The sequence below is a fragment of the Aulonocara stuartgranti genome, assembly GCF_965226115.1.
Source record: "Aulonocara stuartgranti genome assembly, chromosome: 5".
Classification (NCBI taxonomy): Eukaryota; Metazoa; Chordata; class Actinopteri; order Cichliformes; family Cichlidae; genus Aulonocara; species Aulonocara stuartgranti.
In genome coordinates, this window is record NC_138943.1 from 4975134 (window position 1) to 4997892 (window position 22759).

General features: G+C 40.2%; 1 protein-coding gene across 4 annotated transcripts in view; it reads right to left on the reverse strand.

The window, feature by feature from the left end:
* ppp1r16b (protein phosphatase 1, regulatory subunit 16B) overlaps nt 1-22759 on the reverse strand; it is a 92049-nt gene that overhangs the window by 13628 nt on the left and 55662 nt on the right. For all 4 annotated transcript variants that reach the window (XM_082534241.1, XM_082534238.1, XM_082534240.1 and 1 more), the window contains exons 4-5: nt 10786-10931; nt 7037-7140 (exon numbers count right to left, since the gene is read on the reverse strand). In XM_082534241.1, the coding sequence (XP_082390367.1) occupies nt 7037-7140; nt 10786-10931 (250 nt within the window). The remainder of the gene's footprint in view (nt 1-7036; nt 7141-10785; nt 10932-22759) is intronic.

Here is a 22759-nt window from a genome sequence, read left to right on the forward strand (position 1 = left end):
TGAATTCTCATTCATCCTTAAAATGCTGTTTACAGAGGACACTCCCCTGGATCTGATCATTCTAACTTGAAATAAATTGTAGAAGCAGTCAGGTCACATTTGACTGCACATTTTCCTTTGTTAGGATTTCAGCCCCGTGACCTTTCTCAGTAATAAATTTGTCACATAAAGCTGAAGGCAATGGCAGTCAGTCATCCACAACTCCTACTGCAATGTCACTCTTTTGTTTTAGCAGGTGTCCACGCATGTGAAGGTTAACAGTCGTGATGAAGGGAGTTAAAAGGGTGAGTTGAATTTGCAATCAGAGTCACCTGGAGGGGTTTTAAAGGCTCACGGATCAAGGAAATGACAGCCCCTTTAGTCGATTTAATCCATGCCTCCAGCAAATGTTTTCTTCTGTGTTTTCTGTTGTTTCTCTCAGATACTCGTGTCACAAATTCTACCTCTTTCATATTTTGATTTTGCTGCAGTGATGCGCCACAGCCTGAAAAAAAAACTCCCAGAAGGATTAGAGGATGTCAAATCTAGAAAATATTCCTCACCCTCAAACAAAGGATTGTTCCCCCTGTTTTTAGCCTTTTCAGGAAACGTACATAACTGGCAGTAAATGTGACTACATTAGTTTCAGGTGCTTCAAATACCCTGTTGAGTTATAAAGTTGTATTTAACTAAGTAAACAATATAAATGAGAACAGACAAGAACATCGGGCGCAGTGAAAAACCTAACCAAACAGTTCATAGCGGTTGGACAAAAGATCTAGTCAAATATTCACCCAGAACCATTGATCAGGTGTTCAATGTTTGTATGTGTGTGTGTGTGTGTGGATGTAGCAGGCTTGTATAAACATACAGTACATGAGGACATGATGTCATTCAAGTATACACAAGCAGTTATATTTTTGCACATAAGGCAACAGAATGTCCTTTCTGTCTTAGGGGCTACTTGTTTAAACAGCTCCTAACTGCAGTGTTAAGCAGAAAGGAGCCTGTCTTAAACTGAAATGTCTGCAATTCCTAGTAAAGGGTAACCATGCTACCATGGCAGATATCTGGTATGGCAATCCTATAGCAGTTTCCTGCAATAGTACAGTAATAAAGACAGTGACTGCTGTGATGGCTGCACAGCTGGCTAAAGCTGTCTACACTGCACTTAAGGCCACTTGTATCTGTTTTTACTTACATTATGAAAATGTACTTATTCTTAATCTTGTGAAGAATTAATTACTTGGAAATAGGTTTTTAGAAATAAGCCACATAATGATTTTTTTTTAGCTCCAGTCTTTTTTCTTGTTCACTGCTCTTTGTGGATTTGGCCAAATGAATTCCACATGATATAAGCAGATGTTATGCATGCTACATGGCTGATTTCCAACCCCTAGAAACTATAAAACTAGTATAAAATGAATAATTCAGTGAGTAAGTCTAATCAGCATCATTATCATAAATATAAATTCCTGCTAGGTTTGACGTCACCCAGTAACAGTACCCTAGTACCCACTCCAACAGTCCATCACTATAAATTTTTATCCCAATACTGCATAATTCAATTCAATTCAGTTTTATTTATACAGCGCCAAATCACAACATCAGTCGCCTCAAGGTGCTCTATATTGTAAGGTAGACCCTACAATAATACATACAGAGAAAAACCCAACAGTCATATGAACCCCTATGAGCAAGCACTTTGGCGACAGTGGGAAGGAAAAACTCCCTTTTAACAGGAAGAAACCTCCAGCAGAACCAGGCTCAGGGAGGGGCGGGGCCATCTGCTGTGACTGGTTGGGGTGAGAGAAGAAAGACGGGATAAAAGACATGCAAACTAACCAGCTGACCTGCACTAACGGCTTGGTATTTCCACACACCTTTTAATAACACAAAATTAGTATATTTACAGTATTACACTAATACTTATATGTATAATTAGTATACTAGGTATAATCAGATATAGTCTAAGTATACTTAGACTATATCTGATTTAAAAACTAAAAGAAATGAGGACGTATTCACTAAGGCTACGTTCACACTGCAGGCGAAAGCGCATCAAATCCGATTTTTTTTGACCCTATACGACCCATATCCGATCATGGTATGACAGTGTAAACGTTACAAATCCGATATTTTCAAATCCAATCTGGGTCACTTTCCTATGTGGTACTGAATCTGATACATATCCGATGTTTTAGAAAGCGACTGCTGTTTTAATGCGACGGTCATGTCGCATTAAATCCGTCTTTTACGTCACTGACACAAGACAGACGCCAATTATCAGCGCCGGAGAAGACATCGTGAACGCTTCCTGGCCATCCAGTGTAGATGTCAGTGAAACTGTTGGGAAGACAACGTTGGAGAAACGTGAACATTTTCTTTGTACTGCATAATCTGCAGATTCTGACAGAAATCTGCAACTATCCTTTGAAGCACCGCTCCTCTCTAAAACAGCAATAAGGATCATTATTAGGTTATTCACATTATTATGTAAATAACAAAATAACTTAAAGCAAAAATTGGGAAACGTGAAGTCCGAAGTCTTTATATTAAGGGCCATCAGTCAAACAATATTGTTTGCTCTGGGTCTAAACAGAGCGCGTTGTGTGTGACGTCTTCTTTTGTGCATGCGCCGCTTTGAGCGTTCACACTAGAGTGCGTTTGCTGTCGCATTTTATTTGTAGTGTGAACGAGCAGACAAAAAAATCGGATTTGAGCATTAAGACCTGCAGTGTGAACGTAGCCTTATTCAGCAATGCTTCTTTTAAACATAACAGTCTTCCTCTCCTTTCTCTCTTTTAGTGCTGCAATTAAAGTGGGGGTTTTTTCTCTCCTTGGGAAGGAGCAACTTTACATTTAGCTCAGATATATTTTGTGAACAGTCTGTATGTTTGGTGTTACGTTTTGAGCTGTATGAAAAGTTGTATTTGAAGTGGTCTGGAACTTTTGTCTCTTAAGTACTGCAACTGCACCTTTACGTATGCACCATGAACGCATCACAGGGATGAGAAGGGAAAAGGGACGTCTGGAAGGTGTAAGCAGGCTATGGGATGTCATTATCTTCTTATTACTGAGCAGGTACCTCCAGGCCCTCACCGGAAGCAGTGCCAGGCTTCAGCACATTGAATAGTAGTATGCATTAACCTGCCAATCAGATTTCATTACTCAATAACTGAAGGTGTTGGAACACTTTTCCGGATCATTTGAATTTAACACCTGAACAGAAGAAACAGAGCAGGGGCTTGTCCAACGAACTATGACTGCTGCTGCACTGGAATCGTGAGACTTTTTCCTTTCAAATAGCGATGCAGAACAGGCCAACGATATTCAAAATATGCACAAAGTGTTACCATCTTCCCTTCTTTATTGCATGTGTGGATTTGACTGGGCATTAAAAAAAGGCATTAAAGGTGTCATGCCCCACTCTATTTTACCCAGATACACAGATCCGCTCCTTATCTCTGCAGCTCATCACAGATGAACTGGTCTCTCCGGGGAAGGATCAAGGAAGCACTGAATCCGTCGATGCTGCATATCAAGTGCTGTGCGTGTGTGTGCGTGCGTGCGTGCGTGCGTGCGTGTGTGTGGGGAGAGAGGCTGACTGTGTGTTCCCATCCCTGCAGTGTCTCAGGGGAGAGAAGTCTTATCCAGCAGTACAGTGCTGAGAACATTACGGGAGCAATTAGCAGCACCACGCTCCTTTTAATCAGCTTAATAATCATTCTTCTCACCTACTGTACCGCTATCTGCTTTCTGCAGCTTGAGAGATCCTATTGTAAGCTGAGAACCTCATTTTCAAGTGTCTGTTTTCCCTCTGAGAGCCCCCGCTCTCTGTCTCTGTGCATTTTCAATAATGCCTCGCATCCACACAATGTGGCTTCATGTGTCCTGTTTGTACTGTTAAAAAGATCAAAATTATTAACTGCAAACTTGTTTATGAGTGCAATAACCAGGCTTCTCGAGCTTTCGTTAACCAGGGAAATATGACTGAGCACCCCTGATGCTCGCCTTCAGTACCCTGCATCTACAGTCTCCTGCTTACTCACACCAGCTCCACACATGCATTTGGCATTTAGCAGTGTGCTGAAGGGCACCTTAACCAACTTAGGAAAGTTTCACCTTTTCTTTACTTTTTTGTTTTTGATACCACTTGTGAAGCACACCAACCAACAGCCTCGTACTGGTAAACAAAGAGGTGTGAGCATATGAATAAGCAATGACTTTTGTGAGGCAGCACGCTGCCCTGAAACACGTCGAATGTGTCTGTATGAGACTCGAAAAGAAGGATTAGATATGATTCATGTACTACTGAGTTTTTTGTCTTTTTTAAAGATGTTTGTTGAATCGCTAAAGTGGAGGTGACGTTAACAGTGTTAACAAAATGTTAGAAAGATTAATATGTGTGTACGATCTGGGAGGCAAAGAATACACTTTAATACTTAGAAGGAAACTGTGCTGCACACTCACTCATTTTAATAAAGTAAGTATGAAGCTACAGCCTGCTAGACTGCTTCTGTACAGGAAAAACAGAAAGTTTGTTCTGTCCAAAGCAAACAGCATCTTCCATAAAAACAAAATCAATGCAGAAGCAGAAAAAAAACTGCAGTTCAGTCAACAGTCGTGTCATGCTGGCCCCAAAAATCTTGTGGCTTGTTAATGGCTTGTTATCAGGCCTTTGCCAAACATGATGGCATGCTGAAGAGATCAAACCATTTGATTCAGCTGTGTTGGAGTAGGGATGCATCTAAAAGCTGCAGGATAGTAGCTCTCGAGGACTGGGATTGGGCACCCCTGGACTAAGTCAATGACTGCCCATGACAAGCAGATGCTACGTGAAATTGCTTGCAAATAGGTAGGCTGCACTAATTGCTCTGGTCACTAAGATATTGCCATGGTGGCCTGTAGTTTGCATGGAAGACAAGTGACAGTGAAACTATGAAAAGCGCAACGCAATCTAACTGGGGACTGTTCACCTTCAAAGTAAAAGTAGGACTTTTTGAAATATGTTTTGGATGCAAAGGTAAAGCACCAGTTTTACTTTGGAGGCAAAAAGTCTCTGTTTTGGTTTGCATCACACTTGTTTGCAGACAAGTGAAACTCTTCTATGCAAACCTTGTAATAAGCAACAGGAGCTTTTTGGTATGACAACATGTATCCACCAAACTGACACAACCACTTGCCACATTTTTCCCAGCAAACCAGGGGTTGCCAGGGGATGCTGACTGGCCTTGAAAGTGTATAATACTGGCACACCAGCTTTGCTAACCAGACATAAGTGGTTAGGACTTAGTAACACTAACCAAGCTAGAAAGCCATAACTAGGGTTAGCCAAAAACCCAACTGTACCCCGTTTCCTGGTTAATAACTACTAATACAACTGGAGGTCTGTGTGACGTCTTTGTTTTAGTCTATGGCCCAAAGGCAACACCATTAAACTATGTTGTAATCAGAAAGCAATTAATTAAATTTTTTTGCAATCTTTTTAATTGCATTTTGCAAAATGATATTTGAAATGAGCCACAGTTTAGCAGCCAGTTCTACAATAGTACAGTGAAAACCGCCTGCTGCTCGTTTTTGTTGTTTTGTTCCCAGCCGTGAGAACACATGCCAGCTTGAGGATGTAACCATTTACCAGAAAACAACAACAAAACACTGAGAGCAGCTCGTGTTAAGAGGCTTGATTTTACTCCAGTGTAAATAAATTTGTCTGTTGCTTCGACAGCTTTTGTACGCGTCTTTCTTCACACCGCACAAACACTTCTTCTGTCAGTCTGCCCCAGGGCAGCTGTGGCTACAACCGTAGCTTGCCTCCACCAGTGTGTGAATGTGAGAGTGAATGAATAGTGGTATTGTAAAGCGCTTTGGGTGCCTTGAAAAGCGCTATATAAATCCAATCCATTATTATTATTATTATTATTATTATTATTATTATTACCGCACAAACAGACAAAAATGCAAACCGCACGAGTTTCCCCCTCCTTCATCACTGATGTGCAGTTATGTCAGCGCTGATCTCCTTGAACTCTCTTTCACTCATGTCGCAGAGACAAACTGTGGCGTCTGCAGCTGTTTACAGTGACACAGCATGAATATACAGTATCCTAATCTGCACCCCGCTGGCACAGAGAGAGAGAACTGTGAATACTTTCAGCTCCTCACAGTGTCAATCATAAAACTGTGCCTGACACTACGTGTGATATCAGGTCACAACTCCGATGCCATCTTCTTCAGCAATCTGTTCTTATGACCGTTAAGACTGCCAAAAGCTGCAAGCCGCAAAGGTTAAAATAAGATTTGCATCTTCCTTCCTTCTCATCTCTAATTTTTGCTAGACCTGGGCTCTTAAACGACTGCTTTTTATAGCAGTCACACTTAAAAAAGTAACAAAAAGTAACAACACAGTCCAAGTGTTAAAGTACAAGGAAGCTGATTAAACTGTGCCTGCCTGCTTTAAACTCCACACATAACCTGTCACAGTTTTATTCAGACTAAAACAGCAGATCTATACAGCAATACATGAACTTTGCTGTCCAGACAATGATTTTTAGACTGGATACAACTTTTAACTTTTCTAACATAAGCTTTAAAGTAAGGTAGCGGTAGGCTGTGTTTTCAATAAGTCTAAGAAGCTGAGGCTGAGTTAGCAAGCTAGCCTCTTCTGGTAAGTCTCCTGGCGTTTTGGCAAAATACACAGTTGTCGACTAGGAATGAACAGATGTAACCAGGGAAGGAAATGAACGGGTTGAACTAAGTGAATGTTGTTTTTCCTGGAAATATCTTGTTCACTGGGAGTCTAAAAAGAAAAAGGAAATGTTTTACAAAAAAACTCACATGTGCTGGTAAAGTTAAAGTTACATTTAATTGGAATAATCCCAACATAAACGTACTTTGTGTAACATCATTACTCCTGCGCATAACTATGTAATCTTCTCTCAATTATCAGTCTGACAGTCTGCAGACAGACTGAATCTGATTCTAAACTTACTAAAAGATTTTATCATCTGTCTAACCTTCCTGTCAGTAACTTCCCCTTTAAGCATTTATTCTCTACCTCTGTTGGCCATGGCCGTCTCAATGATGTCCAGCGTGGGATCATCTTCACACAGGTCGTAGGGCATGTTCCCATCGGAGTTGACTGCCAGCAGATCTGCGCCACTGTGGGAAATGAGCGGATGAATATTTCAACAAATCCAATCAGAGTTAATAAATGCTCCGAATGTACAATATGCAGGGCTAACGACTCAATGAGAAAAAGTGTTCAATATATTACATTTCATAGCACCATCTGTGATCCTCAAAAGTTTAAAAATAACCAAAACAACTTGAGTCATCAGGGTAACGCCGCCCTGTTTTCATGTCCCGACCTACTGTAACACACAAAGATGCTGAAAACTAACAATCTATAACTCAAAGTCTTGGATGGGGATGACAAAACAAATGTGCATTGCACAGCACTAACTGAAGAAGCTAATTAACGTCTTTCAGCCCAGAACAAATGACACTGCCTCATTCAGCAGTTTTTAACTTCATCCATGTCACAGCACGGTCGCTTTGACGAGTCCTGCACGTCAACAGATGGCAGCAGTGTGTTTGTGTGTGTGTAAGTCTCTGCATACAGGCTGCAGTTCAACCCGTCATGTTAACAAGCAGAAACAATACCAATGTGTACACGTGCAGTATGTTAATTTGCCTGTTTTGTCTCTTTGTGTGTACATGTGTCGCTGTTATTGCTTCATTAGGATGCAATTAAAGCCTAATAAACTCAGTCTAATTAAATCCTAATTAAACATGTCCACAATGTGTGAACTCATGAGTCATCTATACTTCTTACACGTATTTGCATCCAGTCAAAGACAGTAACAAGGACATTTTTCCCTATGGGAATTTGGGTCAGTGTTACTGAATTATTAACAACATCTGCATATCAAAGTTGGATAATAATTCAGTCTCTGTCATTATTAAACCACTACACATCCTGCGGCTGGAAATAATTCAGTATTATCCTTTACTGACCTTCAGTGGGTTTGCTTTATCTTCAAATATCATTATAACACTGATTTTTAGTAGAGGATAGTGTCATTTCCACGATGTTTTTCACTCTTTTTTTGTATCATTTGTCACAGCTGTTAGGTGCATTAGCATTAATTGTTGCTTCTGTTGATTTTGGAACAGAAAAACCTAATCTGTCTGGACAAGAAAAAAATCAGGTTCCTCAAACTGCGTCTGTGGCTCATTGGGGACAGTAGCTGCAGTTATATCTGTATATTTGACAGCATGGCAACAACATGCCATGCTATTAAGTTTAGAGTATCATGTAAGCACATGTTTTTGCCTGGGAAACCATCACAGCCATTCATTATACTGCTGGTCAATTTAAACTTTCAACCTAAAGTGGATTCATTATGGTTTAAAATAACCATGATTTATCTTATACTGGCCCCTTAGCAAACTTTTTAGCTTGGGGCTCTTTAAGCCAGGTCTTCTGATTGGCTGTCCTTTACAAACAGAAGAGCTGAAAAGCAGGTGGGAGGGGCTTCCATATTAAAATCCTCTCTTTATAACATCATACAGATCCAGGAGCACCCAAAAAAAAGTTAGAAACAGCGTTTCAAGCCTCCTCGGGAAAATCTGTCCCTTAGTATGAGCCCACTATCACAACAAAATGAACAATAATATGGGAAACCATAACAGACCCACCACAAAATCAAATTGTATTGTTTATTCTGTGGCCTGTAGAGCTATTCATACATCTGATGTTCACAGAAATCTTTATATCTTGTCACTATATCATAACTGTAAGCCTCTTCTCATGAACTGCAATAATGCAAGTGAAGTTTAGTAGAAATGAAGCACGTCTTTTAAACTTTATGACTAATAGTTAACAAATTAACTACATTTTGGTGCATTCAGTCTCGAACTGCAACTGTTCGGTTTGTTTATTTTTGTTGTTTTAATGCTGTGACGTGCTGATCTCAATATTTACCCAGAACTGACATGTTGAGCTGAATCCAGCAAAAACCTGATGTCATATTGTTACAGAGCTACTACAGGGAGTGCAGAATTATTAGGCAAGTTGTATTTTTGAGGAATAATTTTATTATTGAACAACAACCATGTTCTCAATGAACCCAAAAAACTCATTAATATCAAAGCTGAATGTTTTTGGAAGTAGTTTTTAGTTTGTTTTTAGTTTTAGCTATTTTAGGGGGATATCTGTGTGTGCAGGTGACTATTACTGTGCATAATTATTAGGCAACTTAATAAAAAACAAATATATACCCATTTCAATGATTTATTTTTACCAGTGAAACCAATATAACATCTCCACATTCACAAATATACATTTCTGACATTCAAAAACAAAACAAAAACAAATCAGCGACCAATATAGCCACCTTTCTTTGCAAGGACACTCAAAAGCCTGCCATCCATGGATTCTGTCAGTGTTTTGATCTGTTCACCATCAACATTGCGTGCAGCAGCAACCACAGCCTCCCAGACACTGTTCAGAGAGGTGTACTGTTTTCCCTCCTTGTAAATCTCACATTTGATGATGGACCACAGGTTCTCAATGGGGTTCAGATCAGGTGAACAAGGAGGCCATGTCATTAGTTTTTCTTCTTTTATACCCTTTCTTGCCAGCCACGCTGTGGAGTACTTGGACGCGTGTGATGGAGCATTGTCCTGCATGAAAATCATGTTTTTCTTGAAGGATGCAGACTTCTTCCTGTACCACTGCTTGAAGAAGGTGTCTTCCAGAAACTGGCAGTAGGACTGGGAGTTGAGCTTGACTCCATCCTCAACCCGAAAAGGCCCCACAAGCTCATCTTTGATGATACCAGCCCAAACCAGTACTCCACCTCCACCTTGCTGGCGTCTGAGTCGGACTGGAGCTCTCTGCCCTTTACCAATCCAGCCACGGGCCCATCCATCTGGCCCATCAAGACTCACTCTCATTTCATCAGTCCATAAAACCTTAGAAAAACCAGTCTTGAGATATTTCTTGGCCCAGTCTTGACGTTTCAGCTTGTGTGTCTTGTTCAGTGGTGGTCGTCTTTCAGCCTTTCTTACCTTGGCCATGTCTCTGAGTATTGCACACCTTGTGCTTTTGGGCACTCCAGTGATGTTGCAGCTCTGAAATATGGCCAAACTGGTGGCAAGTGGCATCTTGGCAGCTGCACGCTTGACTTTTCACAGTTCATGGGCAGTTATTTTGCGCCTTGGTTTTTCCACACGCTTCTTGCGACCCTGTTGACTATTTTGAATGAAACGCTTGATTGTTCGATGATCACGCTTCAGAAGCTTTTCAATTTTGAGACTGCTGCATCCCTCTGCAAGATATCTCACTATTTTTGACTTTTCTGAGCCTGTCAAGTCCTTCTTTTGACCCATTTTTCCAAACGAAAGGACGTTGCCTAATAATTATGCACACCTGATATAGGGTGTTGATGTCATTAGACCACACCCCTTCTCATTACAGAGATGCACATCACCTAATATGCTTAATTGGTAGTAGGCTTTCGAGCCTATACAGCTTGGAGTAAGACAACATGCATGAAGAGGATGATGTGGACAAAATACTCATTTGCCTAATAATTCTGCACTCCCTGTATTCCTCACTGCATACATGACCTTTTACAGCCTAAGGCAGTGCCATTACTCAATTTTCCTGAAGCATAATGAGTTAAATATTAGATTTCATAAGAACATATTTAGACTTTCGTGGTGCTGGTCTTTATCTCAGACAAGATAAGGGCTGTGCTGCAGGAAATCATGATGTATCATATCTTTATGACTTACTGTGCGATGAGTATCTTAACAAGTCCTGCGTGGCCACAGGTAGCAGCAGCATGCAGCGGCGTCCACAGTTCGTTGTCCTGAGCGTTAACACTGGCTCCTCGGTCCAACAAGAGCTTCACCATCTCCTCATAGTTGTCTATGCAACACTGTATGGAGAGAGAGAGACAGAGGAAAAGGGAGGGAAGGAAAGGAGGAGTAGGACAAGATTAGATTTGGTTCAGGTTTTAGGAAATATTCAATAGCCCAGTATTTTCAGGATTTGAATTTCAGTGTGGGATTGTGGGTACTGCACATAGAGGAAGAGAATGAATGGATGGACCGATGGAAGACACAACAACAGAACAATAAAATATGTGCAGCTCACCACTATCCCCTCCTTACCCAAACAAGTGGTCACCCTTGTGGAAAACAGTTAACCCCCAATTTTGAAATATGACTTTAAAGGCCTGATCTAAAACCTTGGGGGGGGGAAAGTAGTAAGGAAAATACAAAAAAATATGATGGTTTGTAAAATAACATTTCAGCATCTTAATCATTCAAGAATGACAACAAAACCATAAATAAGTAAGTACCCATTTGTGAAATCTATATAGTATTTTGTTAGGCTATCCTAGATTACAAATCTAAGCAACTTCATACACATTCATCCTGACTTCTCAGCCATTGTGTGGGTTTGTTTCCTGGACAAAGGCAGAGGGTCACAAAGTATTTTGCTTGTAAAGCTGGGTGTGATTACAGGGTGGAGAGGAAAGAGAATTTTCCATGAAAACCATTCTCCAATCAGACGGCTGTCAGCAGCTGCAGTTTGCTCCATCAGAGCTAATTAGTGAGTGTGTCAGTAACAACAAATTACTGCCACAGATAACAAAAAACAAGAGAGAAAGAGGCAGGAAAGTGCTGAAGAAAAGGATGGAATTACTTTGTCACAGTGGGAGGGTCAGATATTATCAGAAAATCAAGACGTTCAGGGAGAACAGTTTGTTTCCAAAGTCTGAAAAGGGCATGTCAGCTAATGCCTCTGTTATTGTTTGCGGTGGTGAATCTGGTCCATGACATTTTTAATCAAACCTTCCAAACCAATTTTTATTTTTCTGCTTTGTTTTGTTTGTTCATTTTATACCAAAGAACCCTTGGACACCTTTATATCAAAGGAAATGAGACATCTGTCACACAAAAAAAACAAAACAAACAAATGCAAAATCACCTTTAGCAAATTGTTTGCTGACAATCCTGCTAAAAAACCCAAAAGTGCTTCAATGAAGAAAAAAAGGGGGGGGAAAGAAAATAAAAGAAAGGGGACTGGCAGCAAATACAAAAAAAAATAAAGATAACAAGCAACAAAAGAAAGAAAACAAAATACATCCACTCAGTAATCCGCTTATACTGTGAGGCTTTGGCGAGCAGCAGCCATCTCAGCATGTATTGGAAACCACGATGTTAACACACAAGTCTCAAATTGTTTCCACTTTCTAAATCCCCGATTGCAATCCATCAAATCACAAGCTCCTCTGTTCAACTCCTATGTGATTATATTCTGACTTCAATTCTGCAATTTGGGTAAAAATTAGTCAAAGTTTGTGAACTACAATTTTCTGTTAGCTCACCATCCCATGTCTTCAGATTATTGATAGACTCTACTTTTCTGCAGTTTAACACTTTCTAAAGTGACATTTTTTTTGCACCGTCTTCTCAAACGTGAGGGTTTTTCGGCTCTTCTTTATTTCATCTGATTGCGAATTGTTTACTTGAGAATATAATCTACAAGGAAACATTTTGTTGCATGCACAGGTTAAACCTATGCGCTAGTTATACGATGCTAATCACTTCTGAGCAGAAAAAAAATAGACATTTTCTGTTAAACCAACTGTATGCTTATTTTTAAGCGGCTATAGGTCGTTTTACTTGTATATAAGCAGTTTAATTAGAGTGAACCTGCTGTTCTCCATATTACTTTTCCTTAGTAAAGCCTGTCAGCCTCACTCTCTCATACAAAGCTCCCTTTCCTTAAAGGCCAACATCCCTTTAAGCCATTTTTCTTCATATTGGCTTCCAGTCCCCTGGCTTCTAAACAGAACTCATGACTTTTGAACACCATCCACTCCACATGCCACTGTGAAGGTTCTGAAACAAACAAAAAAACGAAAACAAAAAAAACATAATTTCTTGATGTGATTTGATTGATTAGCATTCAAATATCTCAGTGAAGACAGAACAAAGATCTACCACAAAGCAAGAAAGCATGAGACAACAACAATAATTTCTCATTCTTAATAAGAAATGATAGTTTCTGGCATCTGTCTGTGCAGGTAATTATTCAATCTGGAATAAGAGAATGGACTGTTGGTAATAATTTACTCATTAACTGCTTAATATGGCATTTAAGGTGGATTTGATGTTTAATCCGCAGACAATATAGAAGCTAAGTACAGGGTGGGCCATTTATATGGATACACCGTAATAACATGGGAATGGTTGGTGATATTAAAGTCCTGTTTGTGGCACATTAGTATATGTGAGGGGACAAACTCCTCAAGATGGATTTACAACTCACAATGTTTAAACAGGACTTTAATATCACCAACCATTCCCATGTTATTACGGTGTATCCATATAAATGGCCCACCCTGTACTGTAACATCATCCATGGGTTTCTGGAGGCTTGTTGTGAAGCAATTATACTTTCGCCATCTTGGTTTTAAAGAACTAGATGTGACTACGAGGGTCAAATGTCACTATGAAACCACTCACTCATTAACTAACAACTTAAATCTGCCATCTATGGTTTAATCACAAGCATAATGGCGTAGTATAACAACAGTGATGGTAGGAATAATATCAGTAAATTTTTCTGTGACATACAACTGTCATATCATAATATCAATGGCACAGTGCAGAACAGTGTTTAAAGCCCAGGCATGCCCAACAACGAGAGCAGCGTGTCAGCCTCCAATGATGATTTAGTAAATAGTGAACATTAACAACCTCCAACAAAAGAGCAAATGTTTGATGGGTTAGGGTTAGAGGTTACAGGTTAGGGATTTTCCATTTCAATTTTATTATGTGCAAGCATAGTGCAGGGTCCTGAAGAGTTACAAGGTTAAATTACTTGAGTTATTGTTACTGTTGAAATGTTGAGCATTTCAGTGGAAAAGACTACCTGGGATACTTTTGTGCTTATGCTTTGTATGTATACCTGTATCTCTAATATTGCACTATATTACTGCTGCTGGCACCTTGTGGCAACAGATTCCAATTTTGAATCAGGGCGTCTATGATCCATGAGCTCACTGGAGAACAGAAGGATGGAAAATGCGTTCATTTTGTTTGCACTAATAAATGCTGCTGTCTGCAAGCTGCAGTCACTGATGTTCAGTATTTTTTTTTTCCTGAACTGTCAGAAATGCTGCAAATTTTATTGAAATATTCTGTTAAATTTTCACCTCTAATATTACATTTGGTACCTTTCAAGATGGTCGAGGACAACTTACGAGCAATGAACAAAACCACAGTATGGATAAAATAACAGCTGCAAGACAGCATAGAATTAAAATTCACAACACACCAAAATCAAACAGCATAGACATGTTTTCAGAGATGTTTTCAGGCTGGCTTTAAAGACAGGGACAGGATCAATGTTGCAAATGTGGTGCAGGAGAGAGCTCGAAAGAAGGCGGAAAGCTTTTTGGTAGAAAGTTCAAAAGCCCAAGGTGGACAGCCAGGCAGCTGGTATAATAAGAGTAACAGAGGAGAGTACAGGAAGGAATGGCAATGTGCAGAAAGTGAGAGAAAAATGAAGGTGCGAGATTGTGGAGAGAGTTGAAAGTAAGAAGCAAAAATCTTAAAATTAATGCAGCTGCTGAAGGAAATGAGTAATACGTTCTATGGAAGGAGTTCTGGCTATGAACAGCTGAACCCTATAGAGAAGTTTAAGATTTTTACTTTAATAAATATGATATATAACCAGAGCACGTCCAAGAAAATCAGTACTGATGTACAGGATGTATGAAGCCGACCAATATCACATTGGTAGAAATATGCAGGCTGAGTGATATTATTGATGTGCGTTTCAAAATTTAAGGCATTATGGAAAACAGCAACTAAGCTCTTGATCTGGGAAGGAGGAACGATTTGAGAAGTGGCAACGCACAGAGCGAGCTTAGCACATTTGTTCAAAAAAAGTTTTAGTTGCCCAGTTGTTACACCACTAACAACTGGGCAAGGTTGTGAATTGAAAAGTTTTCACTATACATGCTTTACAGACTTACAACAGACTTGACCAGACTTTAATCTCTTTAAAAGAATATCATGAGAGATTGTATCAAAAGGCAGAACTCAGATCAAGAAGCAACCCAGAGTCGGCTGCCATCAGAAGATCATTTGTGATCTTGACCAGGGGTGCCTCTGTACTGTGAACTGGCCGAAAACCAGACTGAAATTGTGAGATGATTGTTAGTAGGGTATGAATAACTCTGCAGAGCAACATTCTTTTTTGTTTGTTTGTTTTTGAAAGAAGAGTAATGTATGGTAATTATTTTGGTTGAAAGGGTCTTCTTAAGAGTCGAACTTATCAAAGCTGTTTTAAGAGGTAGGGGGGAAAAAGGACAAGATTTGGGAAAAGTAAATTATGTCAGTTATAAAAGGAGCGAGAGAGAATCAACAGGACTTGGCCCCCTAGTTGACAGTGGCTCTGAGGTGTAGTGGTTAACACAGTTGTTTTAATGCATGAAACATCCCCAGCTGGAGGCCAGGAGGAGACCTAAACCCAGCTGTGTTGATCCCTTGGGAAATAAGGGAGCAGCTGAAAGCAGCTAAAAGCACCCGTGCAACAGTGGTGACAGAGCTTAAGTAATTAAGCTAAAATGTCAAATTAAGTATAAAAAAGTTTTAATGTCAGGGGTGTAAAGTAGTTAGTAAAATGTTTTTCTCCATCTCTCTCTAATGTCTCTGTTACACCCGCGAAGCAGTTTTCACTTTTTCCACTTAATAACTATACCCAGTAATGCCAGTGGCTCCCTTTTTACACTCTGCATCGTCTTTTAGCAGCGGTTAGAATGAACGTCAGGACTTCTCAAATTTCCCCCTCATCTTTGAATTTCCACCATAATCATCATATAAACGTTGGGAGGTCGAGGTGCAGAGAGATTTTTTCTTTTTGTGGATTTGCATAAAAGATGAGCTAAAGTGCAATCTCCAGAGATTTCTAGTATCTCAGAGTAGGAGTGAAAGAAGGGAAGGCAATAATACAGAGCGAGGCAAAAACATAACTATAAGCCAACTGGAGAGAAATGCCAAGAAGAAGAAGCATGAGGGGCAGATTAGAAGACAGAAGAAAGTCACTTTGGGATATGTAAACAACAACCGCAGACTCCATTCTTCAGCATCATTTACATAGAGTCCCTGCTTTCAAGTAATTTTAGAAGAATTAGCAGCCTACTCTACTCAAACTCAGAGACCAGAAACCTGTGTTACATTTGACCATAAAGAAAATCCCTTTAGGATCATTTATCTATGTCATGAAACCAACTATAGCTCAGCTGTGTCTGTGAGATGATGTGACAGCTCAGACTGTTACCTTCTGTACCCCATACAGTACATCCCCTCTGGCTCTAAAACAAACCCTCAATCTCCATTCTTTCCATTACTTGCACTCCCTCTCTGACGCTGCCCTCCAGCTCTCTGATAAAACTTTAATCTTAATGCTCGAACAACAATAAAAATTAAAAAAAAGACTTAAACCACACTGACGTAAGAGAAACTGATTTGTGTACATTCTTTGGAGTTTTGTAGTGTTGACTTACAAGGCTGCTCAGATAAGGCACATCTGACACGAGCGTGTGATGGTGGGGGAGTACGTGAATTAATATACAGCACAAGAGAGGAAATGAAATTACAGCACAGATGCCGAGGACAGGCAGCAGGAAGACAGATAAGAGGTAAAATGGATGCAAAGAAGAAAAAAAAGAATGCTGACTGGAAACATGTCGAACTGACAAACACATCCTTTCAGAAACGTTTTAGTGCAGGGGAAGATTTTCATTCTGAAGATTATCGATGAGAAGTTACGAAATGAGGTTTTGCACCTGATCTGCAGAAAACCTTACAGGCTGTCTGTTTAGTTAATGATCATTTTGGATGGATTGATCATCATCAACATAAAAACATAATCAACAATTAAGACAGAGATATGGTTTGAAAGAACCAAATACAAGTTTAAAGCAACGGGGTTTCTTCTGATGGTAAAGTTAGCAAACTTAGTAAATGTATGATTCTTGTGCTGCTACCCCAAAATAAAAATATCAGTGGTTTTAACCAGGAAGTGAAACAAGAAGTCTGGTAAGTCAATGTTGGACTAAATATGAAGTGAAACAATCCAAACTTATTATTGGCCTTGGACTAATAATAAGTCCATATACACACACACACACAAAATGGCTATAGCCTGGAGATCCAGGACCCAGTCGCAGAGCGCCGGAGGAGGTGCGCTCAGACGTTTCTCTTTTTCTCATGATGCAATTTTTCCTTTACTATCAATGATGCAAATAGCGAGGCATCAGACAAAATTAGCAGGAAGGAACAAAGTATCTTTATGACCTCCTTCTGATGCTGCCAAAAGCAGAAGTGGTATTCTGTGAAGGCTGCTCTATGTATGTCAATGACTTCCGGTGTTAATGTTAGAAAAGAAACCAAATTCAAAGGAAAAGACAGAAGTGCATGAGTCACACATCTTTTTTTTTTTTTAAACGTGCGCGTGTCAGTTGATGCATGTGTGAGCATATATGGTGATAAATTGATAAACTGGTAATTCAGTGAACAACTTATGGGTTTCATTTTCCATCCGAGTCTGGTAATTGGCAAGCTGCAAGAGATAATAAAAAAAAAAAAGTGAACACAAGCTTGTCAAAGACATTCAGTACACTGTGTTGGCTTATTCCAGCCGGCGGCAACGTCCTGACAGATGTCATCAGAATCAGAAGAACAGGCTGCAACCTACACACAGCAGCTAACATCTAGGCTAATCTCTCCAGCCTTCTGAATACACCCACATGCTTAAGCCCACCTGCTAGCTAACTGCTTGGCTAATCTCATTTCCTGTGACAAACAAAAAACACACACTTTCACCCACGAGCTACGAAAGTAAAGACAATGAAGCAAACAGGAAAATAATGTGCCATTCATGCAAAGCACTGAGAATGGGAGCATGGTTCAAACAAAGGCCCAGATTATTTCTGTGTGCCTGGAAAACAACGGCAACAGTCTTACCGTGGGCTGAGAGGACCACAGCTCGGGTCGAGGAGCGAAACGATGAGGAAATAAGACCAAGTATTTGAATAGGGGCAGAGAGGGCAGACGGTGACGGGCCTCGTACTTAAATCAAAATACCGAGGGGTTAAGTGAGCAAGAGCAGGGCCAGCCTGCTGAGACTACAGCTGATATAGCAGGAGACTAGAGGCTGAAGGGGGTTTATATTTTACTATAGCTAGAGGAACTAATCCAAATAATAAAGAGTACATTAATATGAATGAATAAAAATAGAGATGCCTTGTTGATGAACTGCAGAGAATTAAATGAAATGGATTAAGAAGTGGGGCATCAATGGATCACCATATACAGCCTGAAAAGCAGATTTCAGGAGTGCAACACAATTTAAACGCCTCCCGTGTCTCATTTCCTCTGGGTTTTTTCCCCCGCCTCCATCTCACAGGCATCATACTGCATCTCCAAAGAAAAAAATGCATATAAAAGTATAGTATATCAAAGAAAGTATATTAATAAGAAAGAAAGCAGGTTATTACTGAATTTTGGAAGCAGAGTATAAGAAGATGATGTCGAATGGCTGGCGTGTCTGAGTCCTCCAAGGCTGAAGTAATGAAGAGCTAAATGACTAATGAAGAGTGTGGAACCACACAGGAATGCCGACTCACAATTTTACAGCTCAGCCTGATCAAACCCTGCAAATGATTATACAGCACGAGCATCAGTCATATCGCTAGCAGTCGGTCTCCCTGCATAAATATCTGCCTGAACACAGCTAATGTTTTTTTAATGCAACTCCAGCAGTCTGTTGCTGTTCGGGGTCATCGTGCCCACTCGACAACATGGAGGCCCCCACCGAGCAAAACACTCAGAGCCGGAAAACAGCTGTGGCTCGCCCAAATATGGGACAACACAAGGCAGGTGTGTTTAGGAAAAAAGAAAAATAGAAAAAACGCTGCCTTCCTCTACCTCAGAATAGCTTCAAATCAAAAATATCCTTGTTTACCTCCATTAACTGCAGATTTCAGATACTGTAAAGCACTCCAAAGGTTATAACATCACCTTAACAAAAGAAACGGATACGATTTATGGTACATAACACATGTATGTAGACAATATTCCAATAGGGCAGCAGCGTTCACTCAGGGCGTCAGGAAGACAAACAGTGTCTGTTTCTGAAAAAAGCTAAGACAAATTCAGAAGGGTTGGATGAGGTGATTCATTTGTTGCAAAGTGCTCATTTTACACAGAGCCATGAATGTGGTTTCCCCCGATTTCAGTCTTTATGCTAAACTAAACCGCTGCTCATATTTACCACAGAGGCATGAAAGATTTATCTTTTATCTAACTCTCAGCAAGAAAACAAAACGTCAAACGGTAAATAACTAAGGATTTATGCTTGAAGCTAACAAGGGCCTACAACAGTGTGCTAGGTGTCTGATATTAATGTTTTGACTCACTCTAACCCTTTACATAGAGTACGGAGCTCAGCAGGGAGATTTTGATGTAAAAATCCCAATAACTATGAGCGATTACGTAACCATTAAACGCAGACTTACTATGAGCTACAGCTCTGTGAAACAATGGTGTGAGCTCCCCCTCGTTTCAACATAAACGTGTTTTATTCACGAAAAGAAATAAAGCCACAATCCTAAATTGAAACAGCGATGTCTTTGATTAGTGGAGGTCAACGTCTATGCCTTTGTGGCCCACAGATACAATCAATCGATCAATCAAACTCGAATGTGTTTGGAGAAAGAGAAACTGAGTATTACCCAAAGAACATCATCCTCACAGTCAAGCATGGAGGCGGAAACATGCTTTGGACTATTTTTCTGCTAGTGGTACAGGGCAACTTTTCCACATGGAGGGACCAGTGTGAATGGGACAAGGTCTTCCAGCATGACAATGACCTAAAACATATCACAAAGGCAACAAAGGAGTGGCTGAAGCAGTGGCTTAGCCAGTCTTCAGACCTGAAGCTTCCTAAAACAACGGTCCCCAACCTTTTTTGCACCACGGACCGGTTTATGTCTGACAATATTTTCCTTTAAAGGCAGCTAAATTGAATTGAATTATAGGTCTTTAAGGTGTCGCAGATAAATACAACAAAATAAAACCAGTAGCGGTACCAAAAAAAGGAAGATTTATTCATAACACACGGGAAAAGACCGAGGGAAACAGAGTTAATAATAAAAACCATTTTAAAAAAAAAATAACGCTAAAAACCAATTAAAACCCTGAAAGCCATAGATTTTAACCCGGGCCTCAACTCTCGCGGCCCGGTACCAAACGTCTTATGGCCCGGGGGTCGGGGACTGCTGTCCTAAAAGATTTAGAGAATTTAGAGAAGAGCAGTGGGCCAAACTCCCAGCTGAGATGAGACAAGAAATGTCTTACCACTTGCCAACAAGGCTTTCTCCAACTACTAGGCCATGTTTGGTTGGGATTAAATTTTAACTTTAAAAAGAAAAAGAAAAAAGCTGAAATTGTGTTTTTTCTGGAGTTTTGGTTGATATTCTATCTCTGTCCCTTAAAATGAAACCACCATAAAACCTTTCATGTCTTTGTAAGTGAGCAAACATACAAATTCAGCAGGGGATCAAATAATGATTTTCCCCCAGTGTATGCTTTACTATTGTACTCGACAAGCTTCCTCATCAAACTTGTCACACTTGACCCCCTACAGCAGGGTGCTTGAAAATGACACCAGAACACATTAGAGGCTCTCACCGCTGTGTTTTATTACATGATTATTTTGGCACGAACATTTACCCACCAGAGTGGAAGCTACACCCCTGAGGCTCATCCACTAAATGGAACATTTACCCACATTTGGCAGTTTGCTGGGTGCTAATTTGAACTCTGGATGTCAGAACTTATGAAATAAAAGAGCAGTAAACATGTTTAAATGCTGCAAATCACTGTAGAGTAAAACTGTTATTGCCTGTATGGCAGTACTGTAATACTGTGCATGTGCATATACTTAACAGACAGAAACAGTGAAAGCAAGTTTTTCCCCCTCAGATATTTTCAGGGTGAGCCCTCTGAACTGGCAGGCTACTACTTCCAATACAGCAGTTTTCCTTAAAATGAAGGACTGAGGCTGTGTTTCGTGTCCACGCTCCACTCACATTTACGCAAACAGACAAATGCATGTACGCTGATTTTAGACATCCCAGCTAAAGGAATCTGGATGCATTCATCGAAAAAACTGTAGTAAATACTGCAGTGTGTGTAGTTGTGTTATTGTACATACAGTGACCCCCTGCAGGACGCCTCCTGATTAATGTCTCGAGTCAGTGAAGCGAGACCAGTCCAGGACAGGTATGACACTTCATTTAGAGAACATCACTGCTACCTTCCTTCATTTATCTCACCTTCTGTCGGGTGTCTGTGTGTGTCTGTATGTGTGTGTATGTGTGTGTTCTCACACTCATTTCTTTCCCCAACATCCATTTCAGTATCTAGTTTACTGTCTCTGCTTAATCTAGCTTCTGAAAAACAAGATGACAAAATGAACACAGAAGAGCATTTGTGTGAATTTCCTTTGTGTGACTGTAATTTTTTACAGTGTGAGCGCATGCATGTGTGCGCGTGTGTGTCTGTATGTGTGTTGCTATTCATAGTCACGAAAAGGTCTCATCTTGAAGACACTGGCTGACCCATCCAAATAGCAGATTACCAGGTACACACACATTCAAAGCTGAAAAGTCAATCTGATCTCTTGGCAGCCCACCACTTTTAAAAACAGCATTCACACTGTTGGTGACTGATGGACTTCAATTTTCTCTTCCCCTGTTCATTTCACCGCCTCTCAGCAGGAGCCTGGATATTAGGCTGTGAACAACCAGGAGAGAGAGAAAAGGACGGCTGTTCGAGCTGAAGCAGACTGAGAAGCTAAAGAAGGAGAGAGGACATAAACTGTCAGGGGTACACTGAAATTGCACAAGGAGACAAACGAGAAGAGCGGGGGACGAGGAGCTAAAGAGCAGAGGGGAAGCCAAAGTCATAAATAAGTATCGGGCCTTCTGAAATGTTTAAATGTCATCACTCAGGAAGTCAGATTTGTTTTTATTTTACATTAAAATGTGACCCCACTTGGGGAAGGTTGAGAAAGTTTGATGACTTCCACATTGTAAACAACTGCTTTTTCACCCATAAAGTTGCCATCCAGACCTAAATAAAATCTAGAGTTTACTCTACGAGCTGCTTCAGCAATTGACATTTCAGCTCAGGAGGGACAAACAAACCGATGCAGTGAGCTATACCAGCAAGTTTATGGCCATCCTGCTCCTTCAATAATCCAGCTTTCTGCAAAATAAAAGGTTCTCTCCTGCTCCCATGTTTCCAGGAATCTTTCAGCTCAGCGATGGACGCTGGGACTGAATAATGGCGATGTCAGAAAACCTACAACTGGGGTACAAAAAAGTTTATTTTTTAAATTCAAAGGCTGACTTTGTTTACTGAGAAGTTTAAAATGAAAAGTGACACGCAGAATTGATTTGGTTGAGGGGGAAGCTTTGATTATCATGTCAGTAATAGCTTTCATTAGCAAGTGAAAACAGGCCTCACATCCTCTATGAATATCCGATGGCAAAAAATGATTCATTTCCCCAAAACTGAACTCATTTCCGGACTATTAAAAATCATTTTTTCAATGTCAGAAAACCTCAAACATTAATTCCCACCCAGGCAAACCTCTCTGGAAATTATTTCA